Source organism: Notamacropus eugenii, chromosome 5, assembly GCF_028372415.1.
Source record: "Notamacropus eugenii isolate mMacEug1 chromosome 5, mMacEug1.pri_v2, whole genome shotgun sequence".
Classification (NCBI taxonomy): Eukaryota; Metazoa; Chordata; class Mammalia; order Diprotodontia; family Macropodidae; genus Notamacropus; species Notamacropus eugenii.
The window spans coordinates 39,346,040-39,366,886 of record NC_092876.1 but is presented as its reverse complement, the minus strand read 5'-3'; the positions used below and the strand labels follow the sequence as shown (position 1 = coordinate 39,366,886).

At 42.5% G+C, this 20,847-nt stretch overlaps 1 protein-coding gene across 7 annotated transcripts in view; it reads right to left on the bottom strand.

Moving 5' to 3' along the window:
* PRDM16 (PR/SET domain 16) overlaps positions 1 to 20,847 on the bottom strand; it is a 635,076-nt gene that overhangs the window by 14,121 nt on the left and 600,108 nt on the right. For all 7 annotated transcript variants that reach the window (XM_072608625.1, XM_072608629.1, XM_072608626.1 and 4 more), the window contains 4 exons: positions 18,699 to 18,868; positions 17,120 to 17,197; positions 4,786 to 4,955; positions 3,106 to 3,280 (listed from right to left, as the gene is read on the bottom strand). In XM_072608625.1, coding sequence (XP_072464726.1) covers positions 3,106 to 3,280; positions 4,786 to 4,955; positions 17,120 to 17,197; positions 18,699 to 18,868 — 593 coding nt within the window. The remainder of the gene's footprint in view (positions 1 to 3,105; positions 3,281 to 4,785; positions 4,956 to 17,119; positions 17,198 to 18,698; positions 18,869 to 20,847) is intronic.

Genomic DNA, 20,847 nt, shown 5'->3' with positions numbered 1-20,847 from the left:
ATATGAGCTTATGTTTGTTTGTGCCCCCAGATTTATGTCAGAAGACCGAACACTGTCTAATGTCTGCAGCAGAGAGGGAAAAATCTGCCTGTTAATGAATGAGCCGTCTCCACACTCCAATTCTTGAAGCTAAATGTTAGTTTAAATTAGGGTTGTGGTCCTGATCACAGGTGTTTCCACAGGAAATCGCTGGCTGATAATGACTTTCTGATGAAATGCAAAACTATAAAATTCAAGCCACTTTTGAAATCTCAACAGTTTCATCTTTATTAATGACCACCTATGGACATAATGGAGACACAGCCTCTTAACTAAACAAACAAGAGGATAATTGATGGGTTTGTCAATTATTTTTCCTCCTGCATTAATTAGCCAACACTTGGTCTTTTTCTTTTTTAAACAGCTAAGATTCTGATCACTTGAAGAAAGCATGTTTCCTGGATAATGTTAATAACCCAAGAAACTAACGTTGATATCAGCTGTTTAAACATAGAACTTCTGATTCCCAGAATGCTTGTGGTAGCTGTCTGGGCCGGCTGGTTCATATTGACCTTATCCATATTTCTGACCCTGCTACTGTATATTATTTCAATCAATTCCTTCAGTCAACATATATATATGTGTATATATATATGCATATATACATATATATGTGTGTGTGTATGCATGTGTGTATACATACACCTACTATGTGCTACTGCATGTTATTTCAATCAATTCTTATAGTCAACATATATTTTTAAAACACCTACTATGTGCTGCTGTACATTATTTCAGTCAATTTCTTCAGTCAACTCATATTTAAAAACACCTACTATGTAGAATGCATTCTGCTGGGTACTAGAGAGATACAAAAATGAGTAAACACTCAAGTACCTTGTAATCTCATCATCAGTTATGGAATCTTATAATTATATTTTAAGGTAATATATTCATATTATATATTTATTAATGTAATTTTACAGAACATAGAATTATATGTATTATATAAATACATACACATATAATGTATGATTATATTTTTTGAACTGTAATGAATTTTTAGGGTCTATCATGCTCTTTTTACAAGTTAGGAAGCTGGATACTAGAGAGATGAAATGACCAAGGCCATATACTTAGACGGCAAAGCCAAAACTTACTTAATCACATTACTCCTTTGCTCATGAAACTTCAGGGTCTCCCTATGGACTCCATGATAAAATACAACCTTTATTGTTGGAAATTTAAAGGCTTTCACAAGATGACTTCCATCTTTCTGTCCTGCTGTTCCATCTCCTGTCCCTGGGCCTTTTCAAGCTTAGAATGCTTTCCTTCCTCATCTCTTGGAGCCCTGGGCTCTTTTTGCAGCATAAGCACTACCTCTTTCAAGACCCTTCGATATCCCCATTTTTAATGTTTCTCTCCAGCCAAAAAAAATTATTGTATTTGCTTTAGCTATATTTTTCATTCACTTATTTGCATATAAATTTTCTTCTCATTAGAATATAAACTTCTTGAGGACAAGGATTGTTTTGTCTTTATATCCTCAGTATTTAGCCCAGTTTCTGGCACAAAGTAGGTGCTTAATAAATTCTTTGTGCCTGGTTGACAAGCAGTGCCTGACACATAGTAGGCACTTTATAATGTTTGTGGGATTGAGTTGAACTTAATTGAATGTAAGGGAGCTGTTGTGAAGAGGAGGGACAAAGACACGACAAAGTTAACTGGTTCACTGGTGGGTTTTAGCCACTCGTTCCTTTGGGAAGTCATTGGGCCAAATGTGTCAGGAGACCCAATAAAGTCTCCCAGTTGTGGATTCCTTCATAGCTCGCTTCATCACAGGACTGTGAATTATGACTTTGTCAAGACTTGGACTTGGCAGCATATTGAGGGTGTTCTGGGAACATAACAATTCATTGCATCTGAGTCCTGAAAAGCATAGAATCAGTAGAAAACTCCTGAACTTCAAGAAAATCCAAATGATTTGTGTGTGTGGTGGGGAGAGAGCCAGGACTGAGGATTGGAAGACCAGACCTTTCTTTGATAATTAGGTGACCAAGGAACAGGTTGCCAAATCCCCCTGAGCCTCAGAAAACTTTCCAAGGCTTACCTACTAAATCGTAGACAGGCTGCTATCTGCATTGATGAGGAGAGATGAAGTTATTGATCCTTGATATATTAGTGTACTATGAAAAAACCAGTGCTTTGGGGGGAAGGGGGGGTATAATAAATTTCTGGTAATGCTATACTTGTTTTAAAAAAAAAGCAAAACATAATCTGAAACAGAAGCACTAGGAATAAAATCTCAGATCTAAGCAAAGAATAAGGTAAGCTAGATTACAAGGGAGATTTAAAAAATAATGACAGTCAAGAGATCTGGTAGCTCCAAAGATCCAGAAACAGGGCTGCCCCGTAATAGAGAAATGTGTGGTGTGCCTTGGGTAGCTGGTCAGTAACTGGCCTTCACTACCACGGCCACACACATGGCAGGAAATCACATCCACTACCATAACATATGGCTAAGAATTGCAGTCACAGAATCAGCTCAGCCAGTGACAGAGAATGGTGTTCTGGTGCCTAGAAGAACAATTAGCAAATTCTTAAACTGATGCCCTGTCTATAGAATACTTTTGCTAAGGCTAATTACTTGCTTGTTTTAAAGTCATTACTGTCTGGGAGTAAATGAAAATATTTGTGAATTGGAGCCTAAGTTTGAATTTCCTAGGAGAGACACCAGTTTGGTCAATACTTTCTTGTATTAGTATGACCAATGAAAGATGAATGAATGAATGAAAAAATAGTTATTAGGCACTTACTAAATGCCACGTTCTGGGGATACAAATACAAAAACAAATATAGCCCTTACCCTCAGAGCGCTTATATTCTAATAGAAGAGATAATAATACTTAATCTAAAAAACAAAGAAAACAAACTAATGTTTCTCCATCACAGAAGAATAAACGGAAACTGAATTCAAATAAATACTTCTTTTTTTTGGACCCAGCCAGGGCTGGGTAAAGCATCCATGGGTGCACACACATATCAATTCTTGGCATTGGTTTTTTATAATGTGAATTGGGTCCTTTGGATCATTCATATGATAATACTTATTATTACATTTCTTACCTTTTATCCGTTAGAGTTGATGCTTGGTTCAGCTCGCTATTTGCAATAAAGTTTCTGATTTCAGAGAAATATGAGTCCTCTTTTTCATCTAAAAGTGCATGGTTGTCTGATTCTGAGTTGGGGGAGGAAGCGCTGGTCCCAAGGTGATTCGTAATGACTCCGGCGTGCTGGCTCACTGAGAAGGAATCATGGGTGGGGGAGAAAACCATTAGGAACAATACCCTTCATTGCTCTGGCTGTCTTGGAGGCTCTGAATCAGCCAGCCCAGCCCAGCCATTCCGGGGCCAAATGTGGAAGCAGTGCTGACCACAAACTTGGGGTATTTCTTTTTAAATATTTGGAAAAATCTCAGATTGTATGTTTTACTTTAATGAAAACACTATTCTGGGGTCAACAAAGGAATTCTTATGGCATTGATCACCTTTCACCCTCTCTGCTACAACCCCCTCCTTGCCTCCACTCCCCTCTCTTCCTATCTGAGCTCAAGGGCCATCTCTCACATGAGATGTCAGTTCCTGATACCTCCCCGAAATTACTTTGAATTGACCTTTTATGTATTTATTTGTTTGGTATGTTTTTTTAAAAATCAATAGCCTTCAATTCTGTAGTCTTAAATATCTGGGCTAGTTAGGTATCGATTTAGAGGTGAAAAGGACCTTAGAGATCACCTAAGACAACCCCCTCATTTTACAGATGAGGAAACTGAGGAAAAGTGAGGAAACATGACTTGCCGACAGTCTCACAGATAAATGAGGGGCAAGATCTGAACTCAGGTCCTCTGATTCCAGAACCAGTGCCCTTTTCACTCTCTAAGATGTCATGTGGCTTAGGGATAGAGAAATGATCTTGGAGACCTGGGTTCAAGTTCTGCTCGCGATCCAGTCTGGGTGTGTGACCCTGAACGTATCGCTTGATTCCTCAATGCTCTAGAAAACTTGCAGAGGAGGCGCTGACCTGCATTGTTGGAGGGACTTTCTTCACAAGGTAGTTCCTATTTCAGTGAAATCATTAATCCAGTCTTTATTTTGTATTTAATTACATGTATATATGTTCTCTTTGACAGAATGCTTCCTGGGGACAGGGACAACTTTGCTTTTGTCTCACTCTATCCCCTAGAACTGCTGTGCTCAATGCCTGGAACAAGGTAGACCTGCTTATTGTCTACGCTTACCCTGCTTCTCCCTCCTCCTCTCTTTCCTTCTCCTGCCCTCTCTAACTTTTCTCTTCTTCCCCTCTTCCTATTTCTCATTTTCCCCTCTGATGCTCTGACTGTAGGACTGTGACAAGCTGGGCTGCCTGTTTTTGTAGGACTCGAACTCAGAATGGTCTGAAATATAAAAACCAGTGTGAGTGTTTGGGCCATACAAAAACAGGCACTGGGCTGGATTTGTCCCTCGGGCTGCAGTTTGTTAACCCTTGGTCTAGGCAGCTAGATGAATAATGTGCTGGACCCAGACTCAGGAAGATGTGAGCTCAAATCTGGCCTCAGATACTTCCTAGTTGTGTGAGCTTGGGCAAATGACTTGACCCTGTTTGTCTCAGTTTCTTCATCTGTAAAATGAGCTGGGGAAGGAAATGGCAAATCCCTCCGATATCTCTGCTAAGAAAACCCCAAATGGGGTCATGAAGAGACAGACTAAAAATGACTGAACAACCAAAGGAAATGCCCAAACAGTCTACCTGGAACATTCTCATGTTCATGCTTCTTCAGGTGTCTGTCCAAGTTGGTCTGTTGTCCAAAACACCGATTACACAGGTGGCATTTAAAGGGTTTCTCCTTGTTGTGAATATTTCTCACGTGCCGCTGGAGATTGGAAGAAATGCTGAATGACCGGTCGCAGTATTTACACCTGCAAGACACGCCCCAAGTCCCATGAGTTAAAGGGGAGAGAATAAACACCTTCATTAGGGACCAGACTCCAGGAAGGTGGGAAGTACCCTGCAGTTCAGGCTTAAAGGCAGTCAGCTGGAAGGGATTCTAGAACCCATTCAGTTTTTGTGGGGAAGTATTGATAAACCATCATACAAATGAGAAGGATCAGCTGGGTGGCTCATTGGATAGAGCTCTGGGCTAGAGTCAGGTAAACCTGTGTTCAAATCTGGCCTCAGATCCTTCCTAGCTGTGTGGCCCTGGGCAAGTCTCTTAACCTCTGTTTGCCTTAGTTGCCTCATCTGTAAAATGGAGAAGATAATGGTACCTACCTCCCAGGGTTGTTGAGAGGATTAAATGAGATATTTATAAAGCTCTTAGATAGTACCTGGCACATAGTAGGCACTATAGAAACCCTATTATTATTACTATCTTCCATGACATCAGTGAAGATTGGAATTCATGAATTTGTTATGGAGACATAGAAAAATCAAACTGCTAATGGGGGATTATGGGGATGCCCAGACCTGTAACTAGGCCCAAGATCCTGGGGCTTTGATCCAAGGTGCCAGAATTTAGAGAGTGTTAACAACACTTGAGGGCCTTCTGTAGTATAAGAACAATATGACTTTGAAACTATTGAACAAGAATAATTTTTTCATATAGATTTCATGGCTTGATGGTGACCCTGCTGCAGGACCTACTAGCCCATCTCCCTACATATTCCCTGACATGGACATCTGCTCCCACAACAAGATTTGATGGCACATCTCATGCCACAAGAACATGCTCTTTGCCTCGGCTGAGAAGGTCAATAACCATGGCTCTGGGGATCCTCCCTCTTCCCCATTAGAAAAGGTTGATGGAAAAAAGGTGTTTCCTTGATACAAGGGGAGATGGGCAGTAGAGAAAGCATATACTGAAAGGTAAAAAAAAGTATAATTTCTGCATATTATAAATGTAATGCTATAACAATAGCTAACATTTATATAGAACCTACTATGTGCCAGGTGCTCTGCTAAGCCCTTTATAATTTTCTCACTCAATACTCACAACAGCCCTGAGAGGTAGGGGCTATTCTCATCCTCACTTTACAATGGAAGAAACTGAGGCAAACAGTGGTTCAGTGACTTGCCCAAAGTCACACAGTTAGGAAGTATCTCAGGCTAGATTTAAACCCATGGCTTCCTACCTTCAGTTTAAGCTTGGAACCCCATCCATGAGGTCAGGCTGCTACTCAAAGAATAAAAACGTTTGGAAAATGAACAATCAGTCACTAATGCTCTTCCCTTGTAAGACTTGGGTGTTTTTTTTTTTTTTAAAGCTGCTGGCATCCCCTTCCCAAAATTCATTGGGAAAAGTAAAGGCAACAAGCATTGATAAAATGCCTACTATGTGCTGGGCTCTGGACTGAGCACTGGATGAACAAACTCAGGGACCCTGGGTTGAAATCTCACCTCTCTTACTTGCTACCTGCGTGAATTTGGTCGTCACCCCCCTTCCCCCATGCCTCCTTTTCCTCATCTATAAAATGAGAGGATTGGATTGGATGATGAGGTCAGTTCACACTCTAGATCAACGAACCTAGTCAGAGCAAAGCTCACATGTTGTCCTCCCAAGGGTTCCTGCCTAGCTCCCTCCTCGACCTCCCCTAAGTCACAAAGACCACTGTCCCTATTCTCTGGCCCCGAGGTGTTTGATGGGACTACACTTTTCCTATTGCTTCCAGGTGAGTGATTCCAAATGAATGCTCAGATGATATGGCCTCTCTCCCCTTGAATTCCAGACCCACTTCTTTATGTATCACCCCACAGTGTGTACATAGTGTCAATACTGAGTGTTTCCTAAAGGCCCAATCTTCCCCCCGACCTCAGTCAATCTGAAGCTCAGTCTGAGGGTCCTTCAGAAGTGACTGGAAGCAGTGTTGTAGGAGACCTGAAGAGGGCAGCAGCGAGCCATGGAAAAAGCCACAGGCTGAGGCTTTGTAATGAGAACAGGACCTGGTCTTCCAGGGCTGAACAGTCTTGACAACTCAGAATCTCATAGTAGTGTAGAGAGCTGGAAGGAACCTTATAGATCATCTTTTTACAGAAGGGGACATTGAGGTCTGGTATGTGTGTGTATGTGCGTGTGTGACTTGCCCAAGTTCATGAAGATAAAGAGAGGCAAAGTCAGAATTCAAACCCAGATCCTCTAATTTCCACTGATAAGGGACCAGTTCTAGAGCTGAAAAAATTCATGGATCTGGGATTGCTTTAGGGAGGCCTCTGAAAAAATTAAAATAACTCCATATTAATCTTTGAAGCAATGTGGCCCAATGGCCTGGGTATCAGGGCACCTGGATTCCATAGGTTCAGTCTTTAATGTGTAGGTTGGGACCTCAGTGATATGCGGATTCCTCATGTGCTTTGTAACTCCAAAAGCCTGGGACCCTAGACCTAGAAGGGACCTAAGAGGTCATATAGCCTGGGCCTTTATTTTATAGATGAGGAAATTGAGGTCTAGGGAGGGAAGGGAGGCTCACACAGCCCCTGAGTATCTGAGGCAGGATTTGAATCCACCACCTAGCTAAACAAGGACTTTGAATGTGTTAAGGGGGCCGAGGGTTCCCTAGTACTAGCTCTGGTCTGATGACAATCGGCAGTTTCCATGGATGATGGCACCAGATCATAGATCAAACATTCTTTTGCTCTCAGGTTCCCCCCACCCCTTTTATCAGTTAGCAATGTAGTATATTACTTTTGTCATATAAGACATGCAAGGACTATTTCTCCTATTTTTCAAGAGCGAAGGCTGAGGGACCATTTCTACCATTTCTCAGGAAGGGAAAATGAGGGCCAGCGAGATCTTGGGAGATAAATAGGTAGGTAGATAGATGACAGATAAATAGAAGGATAGACAGATGATAAATGGATACATGGATGGGAGATGGATAGACAGATATTTAGAGACAGACAGACAGGTAGATAGGTAGGCAAGTAGACAGATAAGCAGAGAATAGTGTTTATAATATTTTTTTTCTCACAACAACCCTATGAGACTGATAGTACAAGTAATTTTTTGTTTCCGGAGATTTCAAGGATGTGGGGGAATGCTTAGCAATTAGCCAACAAGCACTGATTAAGTAACCATTACATGTCAGAGAGTGTTCTGAGTGTTGGGGGTGCACAGACAAGGAATGAAACAGTCCCTTCAAGGAGCTTATGTTCTGCAAGAGGACATAGAGTGTGTCTTAGACAAACTCGAAAAGGTCTATACATAAGTGTTTGCAGCATTAATATAAAATCAATTCAAGGCAACTGGTGGAGGAGCAGCTGGGCTAGAGAGGGATAAGGAAAGACTTCATGCAAAAGATGGTTCTGGAGCTGCGTATTCTTGGAGAAAGAGAGGGATCGCATGAGAGAGAGGAAGATAGGCAACCAATGCAAAGACAGAAACGTGGGAGATGGAAAACTGTGGGGGTGGGTGGGGCAGAAAGATGCATGATATATAAAAAATTGGAAAGTGAGATAGAGGCCAGGCTATGAAGACTTTACAAACCAAATAGAGCAGTTTATATTTGAAACAAAAGCTAATAGTCATTAGAATCTGTTGAGTATAGAAGTTACACGGTCAGACCTACGCTTTGGAAAAAATAACTTTGGCAGCTGTAAGTATCCAATCAGTGCCAAACTGTGCCTTTTCTACATCTAAAACATCCTCTGATGCATCCCTTCTCTTCTCTCCACTCCCATAGTGGCTATCCTAACTCTGACCTCTCAAATGGACTATTACAGTAGGCTCCCAATTATCTTCCCTGCCTCCAGGCTCTCCCCTGTCCAATTCTTTCTCCACCCAACTGTCAAAGTTATTTTTCTAAAACATAGGTCTGATCAGGTCCAGAACCTTTCAGGACATATGCTGGGCTCTTCCTTTGCTATGTCCAGCAGGCTAACTCAGCCCTGGTTTAGGGACTCTGCAGATCATTGGAGGAGGCATGGTCCTGGATGACTGGGGTCCTGGAAAGTACCCACCACTCTGTGGGTACTCTGCTCAGCCCATCAGAGAGTCTGTCGGGTGGTTTTCCCAACACATCAAGAATTCCCTTTGGCAGGGAGGGAGGGGTGGCTGACGTCTGAGACTATTAGGTGCCACATGCACGCACCTTCCAGATGTGCTACAGCTGTGCTGAGGATTTGATCTCAGCAACATAAGCCCATTATTTGGAGAAGAAACAGGGAGAGCTTTATGAAACACCCTTCAGAGATGCTTATAGTTTCCGTGTTCCCCACTCTAAATGTTGCTTAGTAAAGTCTAGAAGGTTTGGAGACTCATAGAAGACAGACTGAAAGGGGGAGGGTGTTGATTATACTGGAAGTAATTTTGATCCTAGAGTCATTTTGTCCATTCTTTTGCCTCTGGAAGCAATGCATCTACTCCAGTGGAGAGAAACAAGGTTTTGTTCTCTCTCAAATTCCTCCTGTGGTTTCTGATGGAGATTCAGTGTTAGTCTAGTTTTACAAATTCCACAGACTTCTTCCTTCCTTCCTTCCTTCCTTCCTTCCTTCCTTCCTTCCTTCCTTCCTTCATTCCTTCCTTCCTTCCTTCCTTCCTTCCTTCCTTCCTTCCTTCCTTCCTTCCTTCTTTCCTTCCTTTCCTAAACATTTATTGAAAACTCTCTACTGATATAAAGAAAGGCAAAAACAGAAGAAGCTCAAAATCTAATGGGGGAAGCATACATATGAACAGAGGTGAGACAGGAGAAACATGGAGGCAGCAGCCAATAAATGTTGAATTGAATTTAAAAAGCATTGGGGAGAGCCCTGAGGTGCCTCCCACCCATTAGCTTATTCACCTAGAGCTATGCAGGAGCATGTGGGCAACCCAGCAAGAGAACAACATATTAATTCAATCTCAAATCAAGTGCCCAAGGAAATCATTTGCAGGTAAATCTAGCTCTTGCATGAAAAGCCTTTGCGAGTGCTGAGCAGATCTGCAGATGACACCAAGTTTTGGGTGGGTGGAGGAAGATAGGTAATTGGTCCTAAAAAAAGTCTTGTCAGACTGGAAAATCAAAGTAAATTAATCAGGATCCATGTAAAGTCTTACACTGGAATCTACTTCACAAGAAGGGTCATGGTAGGACAACAGTGTGTCTGAAAAAAGATTAGAGGAAGGGATGGAGGTGCTATCATCCCAAGAAAAGTCAATAGTGTGATATGACAGCCCCCAGAAAAGCTATTGAGATCTGGATCTGCATGAAGAGAAGTAATCAGTGGGCAAGTCCTCCGCCCTCGGCAGACCACATTTGGAACATTGTGTTTCATTCTGGATGAGCCTTTTGGGGAATGGCATTGATAAAATGGAGAGGGTGCATCCAGGATGGTGAAGGGGTTGGAGTACGTCACACAAAGTTCTGTGAGGGAACTGGGGATATTTAGCACAGAGGGGAGACAATTCAGACATGGTTAGCCCAGTGGGAAGGCAATAGCTGGAAGTTGTGACCCATGAAGAAGGGTTTAGACTGGTTCTGTTTGGTTCCAGAGGAAATAAGAAGCAGGGGTATTGGGTGGAAGATCCTGAGAGGCCAATTTCATCTTAATCATTCATCAGCTTCATCAAAGAAATTCCCAATGATGGGAGCTGTCCAAAAAGTGGAATGGGCTATCTTGGTGGAGATGGAGGAGGTGACTTTCTTTTACTGGAGGTCTTCCAGCAAAGACTGGTTGGCCACTCATCAAAGATGTCATAGAGAAGATTCTTATTCAGGTACAGTTTGGACTTGACCAAGGGTTCGGTGTGTGTGTGTGTGTGTGTGTGTGTGTGTGTGTGTGTGTGTGTGTGATAAACCCTTTGGACAGTCTGGTGAAGGCTATACCTTTCTCAGAAATTGTTAAATGCACAAAATCAGGAAAAGAATATATTGAAATGTAGTTATCAAAATATTAAAAGAACAAATTCATTGTACCTAGTTTAAGGAACCCTGGACTAGATGGTCCCTTCTAACTCTAAAATTTTGTGGTTCTTTGAACTGGCCCTTTAATGACCAAATCTGGACATTTCAGAACAGATGTAGTGTAACAATGAACTTTATGGGTTGCAAAACATTTTGCGAATATTATTTCATGGTAGTAAAAGATATGGATTCCAATCCTGCCTTTGACACATAGTGGCTGCATGACCCTGGGTAGGTCACTTCACTCAGTGCTGAAGGCCACTCTCTAAGATGAAAACTTCAGAGATGGTGCTGACTTACATTGGTAGAGGGAATCTGCTTACTTGGGAGTTCTCTATGTCCATGAAATCATAGGTTTGGTCCCCATTCCCATTTCCATCCTATCCCCATCCCCGTTGGCTACTCAGGCCAGGCAGAGGCTGTAGTACTTAGAAGCAGCTGTATGTGCTGAGATGGTTAGGAAATCTTTGAAAAGTTCCACCTGCTGTCTCCTGCTTAGATATGGGGAGCCAGAATCAGATATGGGAAGTGGATCATGGGCTTGTTAAAATAAAAACGCGAAACAGAAGGACTTGTGAAAGGCACTCTGTCTCATGTCTCTGAGGTCAGGAGAGAGTGGGAAGAGGGAACCTGTATTAAATTTGGCCTCCAAAAGCTCAGATCCTACATCTCTCCTGGACTTAATCTAAATAAATGACCCAGGCAGAGATGCTGACTTAAAATTTAGGGGAGCAGTGAACAGAGGGGCTGCCGGGAAGTCCAACTATTCAGGCAGCTGGGATTTGCTTTGTGAATTGACTGACAAATGGCTAGTGGAATTTACTGTGGAGCAGTCAAAAATAATACAGCACTAAGCTCCAAAAGCTAATAAGCCAGAGCAAACAGTGCATAGCAATGAGCTATAATGGAAGGACTTTCAGAAGGACCTTGGAATAATCAGGGGCATCCCCAAAGAACAGCTCTAGGAAATGGGGAGGTGGTTTTAAAGGGTAGCAAATGGGATGGGGGGCAGGTAAAGAGAGAAGCCACTTGCCACAGGTCTGAAGGAAAGTCACTAGTGGGGGTGGGACTTGTCTGGGCTAAGGGTCCTGAGGGTCCCTGGTAAGAGGTGGCCCTCCCTAGCACTTAGAACCAGGGGACTGATACTGCTGGCTTCATGTTGGTTCTAAGGGGATGAGATGAGAATGACCACAGGAGGATGGGGAGGTAGGGAGGGGATTTTTAAAAGGAGGGGAGAAAGGAGAAAGAAATGAAGGAAAGAGAGAGAGAGGTGGAGAGAAAGGGAAAGAAGAGAGAAAAAGGAAGGGAGGAAAGAAGAAGGAGAGGAAGAAAAGAGAAGAAAGAGTAGAACAAGGAAAAGAGGATGATGATGATGATGAAGAAATAGCAGAGAGTTGACCTCAAATCCAGGGAGAACTGGGTTCAAGTCCCATTTTTAGCTGAGGCAGCTAGATGTCAAAGTGGATAGTGCATCAGGCGTGGAGTCATCTTCCTGAGTTTAAATCTGGCCTCAGACACTTCCTAGCTATGTGACCCTGGGCAAGTCACTTAACCTTGTTTACCTCAGTTTCCTCATCAATAAAATGAGCTGGAGAAGGAAATGGCAAGCTACTCCAGTAGCCAAGAAAACCCCAAATGGGGTCACTGAAATATGGCTGAACAACCACAATCACCCACCTATGACACATAATGACTTTTCAACCTGGAGAAGTAACTTAACATTTCAGTTCACTAGGCCAGTAGGGTGGAACTCAGCAAGGTGCTTTGCATACACTCATTTAGTCTTATAAGAACGCTCTGGGGTAGGTGCTATTATTTTTATTTCCCCTTTCACAGATGAGAAAACAGAGGTCAGGGAATACCAGTGAGATGTCAATGGTCAAACAGCTAGTTAGTGCTGGAGGGGGGAGCTGAACCCACATATTTCTGTGTTTAAATCCAGTGCTTAGTTCTACCATCTACTACCTGGCACCTTGGGCATTTCATTCAATTTCTCCAAGGCCTCAGTTTCCCCATATGTAGCTTAGATGGCCTCTGAGGTCCCTTCTAGATACAGTTCTATGATCTATGACTAAGGAAAATGAAAGAAGGGATAAAGTATGAGGGCAAGAGGATGTAGGCCAGAATTAAAAACATCACTGAGCTATCAGCCAAGCTGGATTACAAAAATAAAAAGATCCACCCATAGGAGGACCATTAAAAAGTGACCTCACGTAGACTTCAGCCGTATGTTAAATGCCCGCTCTGCTTGGAGGTTTCAGCTTGATGCTGGTAAAAGGGCCAGGGCTCTTGAAAGGAAATGAAAGCAAAACACAGCCTAGACAGATGCTGAGAAGCAGCCCATCCTTCTGTATGGAATCACAGTGGATCGAGCCTGTCTGAGGCTCCCCTGGCTGCGATTAGAACCCTGGGTGTACTTTACAAGTCATGTGATGGGCATACTCCTGATGCTAAGCACTCAGGCTGCCTGGGGCAAACCTGTCTCTTCTTTCCTTCACAGGTCAGGGTTTATGTCTTTTCAAGGCTGAAGCTGTGAGGTTTTACAAAATAGAAGTGTCATTAAAACCATCGTTTCTTAATGAATGAGGAAAGGAGAGCTCTTAGCATCAGAGATGGTCCATATAATTTCAGAAAGAACCAAACTGATTTTGACCTTCCAGGGAACAGAATTAAACAGTTATTCCCACCCACTCACTCCTATCCAACCCCCATTTCTCGACTTCCTTTGAGAGGAAACATGAAAGAAAGAGTAGTGGGTAGGGTGTCAAAGGATTTGGGTTCAAATTCTAGCTTGGCTTCCTCTCTGATCTTTCAGACTTCGGGCAGTCACATGATTCTTTGAGTGACAACCATTTAATAAAGTGCCTACCATTGCCAAGCACTGCACTAATTACTGGGGAGACAAAGAAAACAGTTTCTGGCCTCAAGGAGCATATATTCCTTTAGTGAAACCAACATGTATACACATACATTGATACAAAATATATCAACTTACTTATACAATTGTATACAAAATATATACGTCCTACTGGAGAAAACAATATAAGTAGATTATTGAGATAATATACATAAAGCCCTGTGCCAGTCTTAGATTTATATCAATGCTAGCAATCATTATTTATTATTAATGTTAATAAGCAAGGTAATTTGGCAGAGTGCTCGGAGTTCAATCAATTAACAAGCATTTATTAAGCAGAGATAAATGCTTTGGAGGAGGCAAGGGCTTCTGAGATGCAGCAGAGGTAAGGAGGGAGAGTGGCACACGTTACAAAATAGAATTTGAACCCAGGCCCTTCCTAATCCCAGATTCAATACTCTTTTTGTCACGGCGCAATGCTTCTCTGATGAAACCAGGATATGCAAAAACAAAAATACAAACTTGAAAAACTTTAAAAACAATTATTGTAAGCTAAGTTGGATGTCACAATTTGGAGAAAACAAAAAAAAAAATCAATGATAATTAAATTCTTCTAGAAACATGGCCTTGGCTCTCTGGAGGGCTATTTCAGCTAAATGTCATCCAGAAGTCAGTTCTCTATTACATGAAAAACACCCAACTCATTTTCTGGGAGAAGAACACACCAAATCAATCTTTGCTTCCCTAACCTTTGTTAAGCTGTGTGTCCCCCTCTTTTGGAGGGGGAGGAGGAGCCTAAAACAACCAAATGATGAGTAATCTTGAGCTTTCATTGATCACGGGAGGGCAAAATCCAGGATTGTAGCAATCTGGCTGGACATATTGTGGACCACATGCACCCGTTTCACAGGGAGAGAAGAGGAGGGTTTGTGAGTGGACAGATTCAATAGTGGTAAGAGGCTCTTACCAGCAGGATTTAACCTCTCCCCCAAGGTACTGAGGACTTCAGAGAGCAACCAGATGTCTTAATTCAATTAACATGCAAATCAACAAATCAGCAAGCATTTATTAAGTGGATCCTATACCATGCACTGGACTAAGGTCTGGAGATACAAGAAAAAAAAAAGAACTGGTCCCCATGTGGTGGAAAGAAGACTGGACTGGGCATCAGAGGACCTGGGTCCTTCTTTGACCCTCACTTTCCTCATCTACAAAATAAGGGCATTGGATTAGATGCCACTAAGGTCCCTTCTAGCTCTAAGTCTATAATTCTTAAGAATGGATTGTTATGATGAAAGAATCTATCACCAAGTGATTGTTATTATTTTCAGTCATATCCAACTTTTCATGACCCCATTTTGGAGTTTTCTTAGCAGAGATACTGAAGTGGTTTATCATGTTCTTCTCCAGCTCATTTCATAGGTGGTGAAACTAAGGCAAATAGGATTAAGTGACTTGCCCAGGGTCACACAGTTAGGAAATGTCTGAGGTTGGATTTCAACTCAGGAAGATGAGTCTTCCTGACTCTAGGTCTGGCACTCTATGCATCGTGGTGACATCTAGTTGCCTCCACCAAGTGGAACCTTCTGGTAATGAGCATCTCTGTTCTTAGCTCAGTCAATTCTGAGAAAGCTAATGGAAATTTGGGTCAGGATTCTATTTGAAGGCTTTCAAGTCTATCATCCACTGACATAACGTCTGAGGACCCTTGGGTTGACTCCAATGCTATGTAAATGATGCCGTCAGAGTGATGAAGGACAGTCATGTAGCAAGAACAAGGGATGACAGGTGGCTATCCTGTGTGCTGCACTGGAATCCACACAACGTTTGGAGGCTAGAGGATCCCCCTTTCCTCTTCCCCTATAGACTATTATCTCCACTTCTTTCCTGTTGGTAATCTGGACCCTACACCTGGAATTCTAATCTCTAAAACCATCCTATATCCCCTCTTCATCTCTTCTTTCCCACTCCCATTCCCCACTTCCCAGTTTATTGTCTCCTCTAATTAGAATGTAAAGGCAGGGACTCCCAGTGACTGGCACCTACAAGGTGCTTAATAAATGCTGGTTGATTCATTGAATCTCCTCTCCTTCCTCTGTTTACACTCATCTAACTGTTATCTTTTGAGTTTTCTTTTTTTCTTTTTTCCTTCTCTTTTCTTCTTTTTAGTTTTCTAAAAATTAATTAATTTGTTTTTAGTTTTCAGCAATGTCTCTTGAATTTTCTGTCTTCTGTTGTGCACTAGACAGGGGATGGTGCTAAGCTTGGAATGGGAACATCTGGGTTTGAATCTCTCAGCTCTTGGGAAAGTCACTTCTCCTAAGCCTCAGTTTCCTCATCTGTAAAATGAGGGGGATGGACTTGATGATTTCTTAGGTGTCTTCCAGCCTAAATCTTTTGTGTCTCTGGGCCTCAGGTTCTGAAAATGAGTGGGTTAGATAAGATGACTTTTAAGGTCCTTTCCAGTTCTCTGTTACTGGGCCCATGACATGCCAGCCTGGCTTCCTAGGTGTTTCAGGTAGTTGTTAACTCCACAGATTCCTTAGGGGACCCCAAACCCTTAACATTTACTGAGGTCTTGATTCCTTCTACCCAGCCCCACCCCCCTTTAGAATTTAAACTTCTTGAGGACAGGCTCAAGGTCATATTTATCACAGTAATCTCAAAACCTACCTTAGGGTTTTACACATTGTTAAGGTCTGCTCATTAGGGAGGCAGCTAGGCATAGGAACATGTGCTAGATTTGCATTCAAAGGTCCTGAGTTCCAATTGTAGCACTTACTACCTAAGTGATAAGGTAAGCCTCTGTTTCTTTCTTTGTAAAGTGAGAGGGTTGGAATTCTGAGGTCCCTTCCAGCTTTAGGATCCTGCAGATGCTTGAAGTTACCTGATAGTAAAGCTCACCCTCCCCTGGCAAGAAATTGGTACCTAAGTAGAGGCCTTCAATGAAAGTCAAAGGAGTGAATCTGGTGGGGGAATTGCAGCATCTCACACCATGTGGGTGGATGCTTAATCTGGCCACACATACAACTTACACTCTGTAGGAAAAAAGCAAACAAAAAGGATTGGATTCACCCATAAAAATGACTGCCTCTCTCCCCCAGCTTCTTGGCGAGGTGCGGGCTGTGAATAAAGATCACAGAATTAGCATTAAGCTTTTTCTAATGTCGGTTAATTTGTTTGAATTATTTTTCTCCTCTTTCTCATTTTTTGTTGGAAGGGATGGATCTCTGGCAGAGGGAAGAGGAAGGGTTACATTGGGACATGTAAGTAATTTAAAACCAAATGTATCAACAAAAATTTAATTACATTTTTAAAAAGTAGCTTTTTCTGGAACAGGAAAATACCTTACCTGTATGGCTGCTCCCCAGTATGTGTTCGAAGGTGTCGAGTGAGATTTGCTGATCGAGGGAAGATCTTACCACAGTACCTGGGGGAATGAACACACCATCACCCTGAGTCCCCAAATACCATAAAACCCCATTCCTGTAAGCTCTGGTAAGGTTCTTTTGATGTGGCCTTTTCCTAGGATCTCATTTCCAAAGTTAAAATTAGCTCATCCACCCATGGAGGGGACCATTGGTACAGATAATCCTCAATAGCCAATAATTCTCAAATGTTTTCCAGATGGATTAAAAATGCATTTTATGATTTCCCCACTCCCTCAGCCCAGAGAAGATCTTCTTTCATAATCCTTATTAGCTCAGGCTAGATCAGTGACCACAATGAACCACTTGGGGTATTATTCTACTTCACTATGTCCTCACCCCAGCCAGAAATCACCCTTCCTAAATCCCTCAAGTTACTTATGAGGTGGTGAAGGAGACACACAACTGTGGTTTGGGGATTCTGTGGTGTTCCACTATTCTTTAATTACATTAGAACCATAACTAGGGTGGGGCAACTGGGACTTCGTATAATGGGCATTTAAAGGGCACTGACAGCATTTGCGGTCCTGTAGCAGCAAAGAAACAATGGATCCTCTCCCATTGCCCTACTCCATCCCATAACTCTTTTCCCTGGCCATCATTCCTTCGTATGTAGCAGCTCACTAACTAGAATGTAAACTTTTTAAGGCCAAGGACAGAACACTTTTGCTTAGCACAGTGCTTGACACGTAGTACTCACTCAATAAGTATCTTTCACTTCTAGATAGACTCCCTGAACACTCTCTCTCTCTCTCTCTCTCCCTCTCTCTCTCTCTCTCTCTCTGTCTGTTACAGGGTCTCTGCCCACTGGCATAAATTTAAGATGGGAGGTTTTGTCCCACATATCAACTGGGGAGAGGGAGGGTGATGTTAAGTACTTTCCCAAGGTTGTATACTAAGTGTTACAGCCAAGATCTGGACCCTTGTCCTTTGATCCCAGAGTCAGGGCTTTTTCACAGGGCCTACACTATGGATATCATCACTAGCACATGTTTAGACCTTATCATAATTGGAATTGGGAAAGGATCATGCCACTCATGATTTCTACCTGGTTCTCAAGTGGATAATGACTTTCTCCCTGGCAGAACGGAATCTCGCTGAGAGCAACAATGATTTGATTTTTGTCTTTGTGTCCCCCAAGCCTGACATACAGTAGGCACTTAAATACTTCTTGAGTTTAATTGAGAGGAAGCTCAATAGATTAGGGTCTGGGGCTGAATTGGAGCAGGATTTTTCAGCCAATTTTAACCAAAGGTGATAACTTCTAGTCTTCTGAGCACCAGATCTTGGCCAAAAAGGCCAAGGGTCTTTGGGAGATCTTTACCAAAAACCAAACCAAGAGCAAAACAAATAAACAAATATAAAACCCAGGTGTCAATTCCCAAAAATATCAGACAGAATGCTGTAAATGCAGCTGCCTCGAATCTTGTGGAGTTCATCTCCTGAACATCTCTCCTGCCTTTTCTGAAGAATGCCCAATGACTGGGCCAGCCTGAAAGTTACCTGCACGTGTAACGTTCCTTGCCCTTCCGAAGGATAGGGTCTGACAGCGTTGGGGGCGGGGATCGGAAACTGAAGGGGTGGTGGGGGAGGGGCTGCAGGGAGCTGCCCGTGTCGGTCTTCATGCCCGCAAAACCCTCCAGCTTCTCCGTCATAGTTTCAATGGCTGACATCTGCTCTCACACAAGAAAGAAATGATGTTAGGGAGAAGGCAGCAAGTTGCAGCAAGGTCTGGGTTCAAAATCTGGCTCTGGTGCTTACTGGCTATGGGACTATGGATAAAACCCCTTAACCTTAGTTTCACCATCTATAAAATGGAAATAAAGATAAGCTCTATAATACCTTTCTCAGAGCGAAGGCTCAGATGAGTTAATATATGGAGGATGCTTTGAAGATAAAGCATTATAGTTCTTAGTTATGGCTCATGCTGCTTTCTCAACTGTTTGGTTACGGGATTGCAGAAAAAACAAGAGACTGGGAAGAAAGGAGGGTAGGTTTAAAAGACCTTGGGGTCACTTGGCTTTGGAAAAGGTCTGAGACAAGGGCTTCAGATGAGATGAGGTGGACCTGAGATTGAATCCTGGCTTTTCCATGTACTATATATGTGATAGAGCAACTCATCTATCTGTCTTGGAGGACAAGGATGTTTCTTTCTCTCTCTCTCTCTCTTTCTTTCTTCCTTCCTTCCTTCCTTCCTTCCTTCCTTCCTTCCTTCCTTCCTTCCTTCCTTCCTTCCTTCCTTCCTTCCTCTGTCTCTCTGTCTCTGTCTCTGTCTCTGTCTCCGTCTCTGTCTGTCTCTGTCTCTGTCTCTGTCTGTCTCTCTCTCTCTCTGTCTCTCTCTTTCTGGTTGGAGAGTGGATCAAAGGATCATAGATCTAAGAATTAGAAGAAACCTCAGATGTGAGAATAAGAAGGTGAAAAAAGTATGCTTCAGTTTGCATTCAGAGGTCATCAATTCTCTCTCTCTGGAAATGGATAGCATTTTCCATCAAGAGTCCTTCAGAATTGTCTTGGATCATTGTATTAATTAAAGCAGCTAAATCTTTCACAGTGTGATAACCACTCTAAATAAACTTTAAAAAAGGGTGAGAAGGCAGGGAATCAAGCAATCCCTTTCTTCTCCCCTACCCCCTCATCCCAGTCCTATCTTTGGGTGACCCAGGCTCCTTATTTAAAGAATATACAGTAAGAAACATTTAGCCCCATTCACTTGAAAAGCTTATTTCATCATTGGTGGCAAAGCTTTTGGCATAGCTTCCCATCACTTAACTAAACGCAGGCACTCAGGTGCCCAAGTTGGAGTCCTTTGTCAGAACACCTGGAGACAGCCTGTATTGTTCCTGGTGTCACTCCTGCTTTGTCAGAGACAGCAGCTGGCAGGGAGGTTAAGGGGATTTTAAAAACTCTAAGCAGAGGCCACAGGCTGTCCTGGGGACAGAGGCATGTTTTGTTATATTTAGAGAATCACTGACTAGTTATAATTTTTTCTTTAGATTCTGAGGAGAAGGAGGAAGAAGAAGGAGTAAAAAAGGAAAAAAAAAGAAAACAAGAAGAGAAGGAAATAGAAGTAGCAAAAGAAAAAGGAGAAAATGGAAGAAGGGGATAAGACAGAAAAGGAAGAGGAGGGAAAGGGAGAAGGAAGAAGGATAGAAGAAAGGGGAGGGAGAAGAAGAGAGCAGAAGGAGAAAAAAGAAGAAAGAAGAGAATGATGATGAATAAGAAATGGTGGAAAGAGAGGGAAAGTAAGGTGAGGAGAGAGGAGGAAATTAAAGAAAGGTGGGAATGGACCAGAGGTGGGCCTGTCTTTAATCTCAGAGAGGAACCTGGTACCTGGGCTTTTGTTGGGAGGTGTATCTGGGACAGATGATGCTGGACAGTGCCATTTCCCAGTGACTCCCATGAGCTACTACTCATCTTCCAAAGTCCAACTTTCCTGTATCTGAGTTTGAGTTTCCTTCCCTTTAAGATGAAAAGCTTGGACTAGAATGGTTCCCAAGGTCACCTCCATTCTCAGCCTATGACCTCTTCTTGGGCCTGTGCAATCTAAGTCAATAAACACTCATGAAATGCCTATTATGTGAAGATGGTGGAGTATAGGCAGCAACCCAGCTAAACTCTCTCAACAAACAACTTTATAGCGGAGAGGAAAATG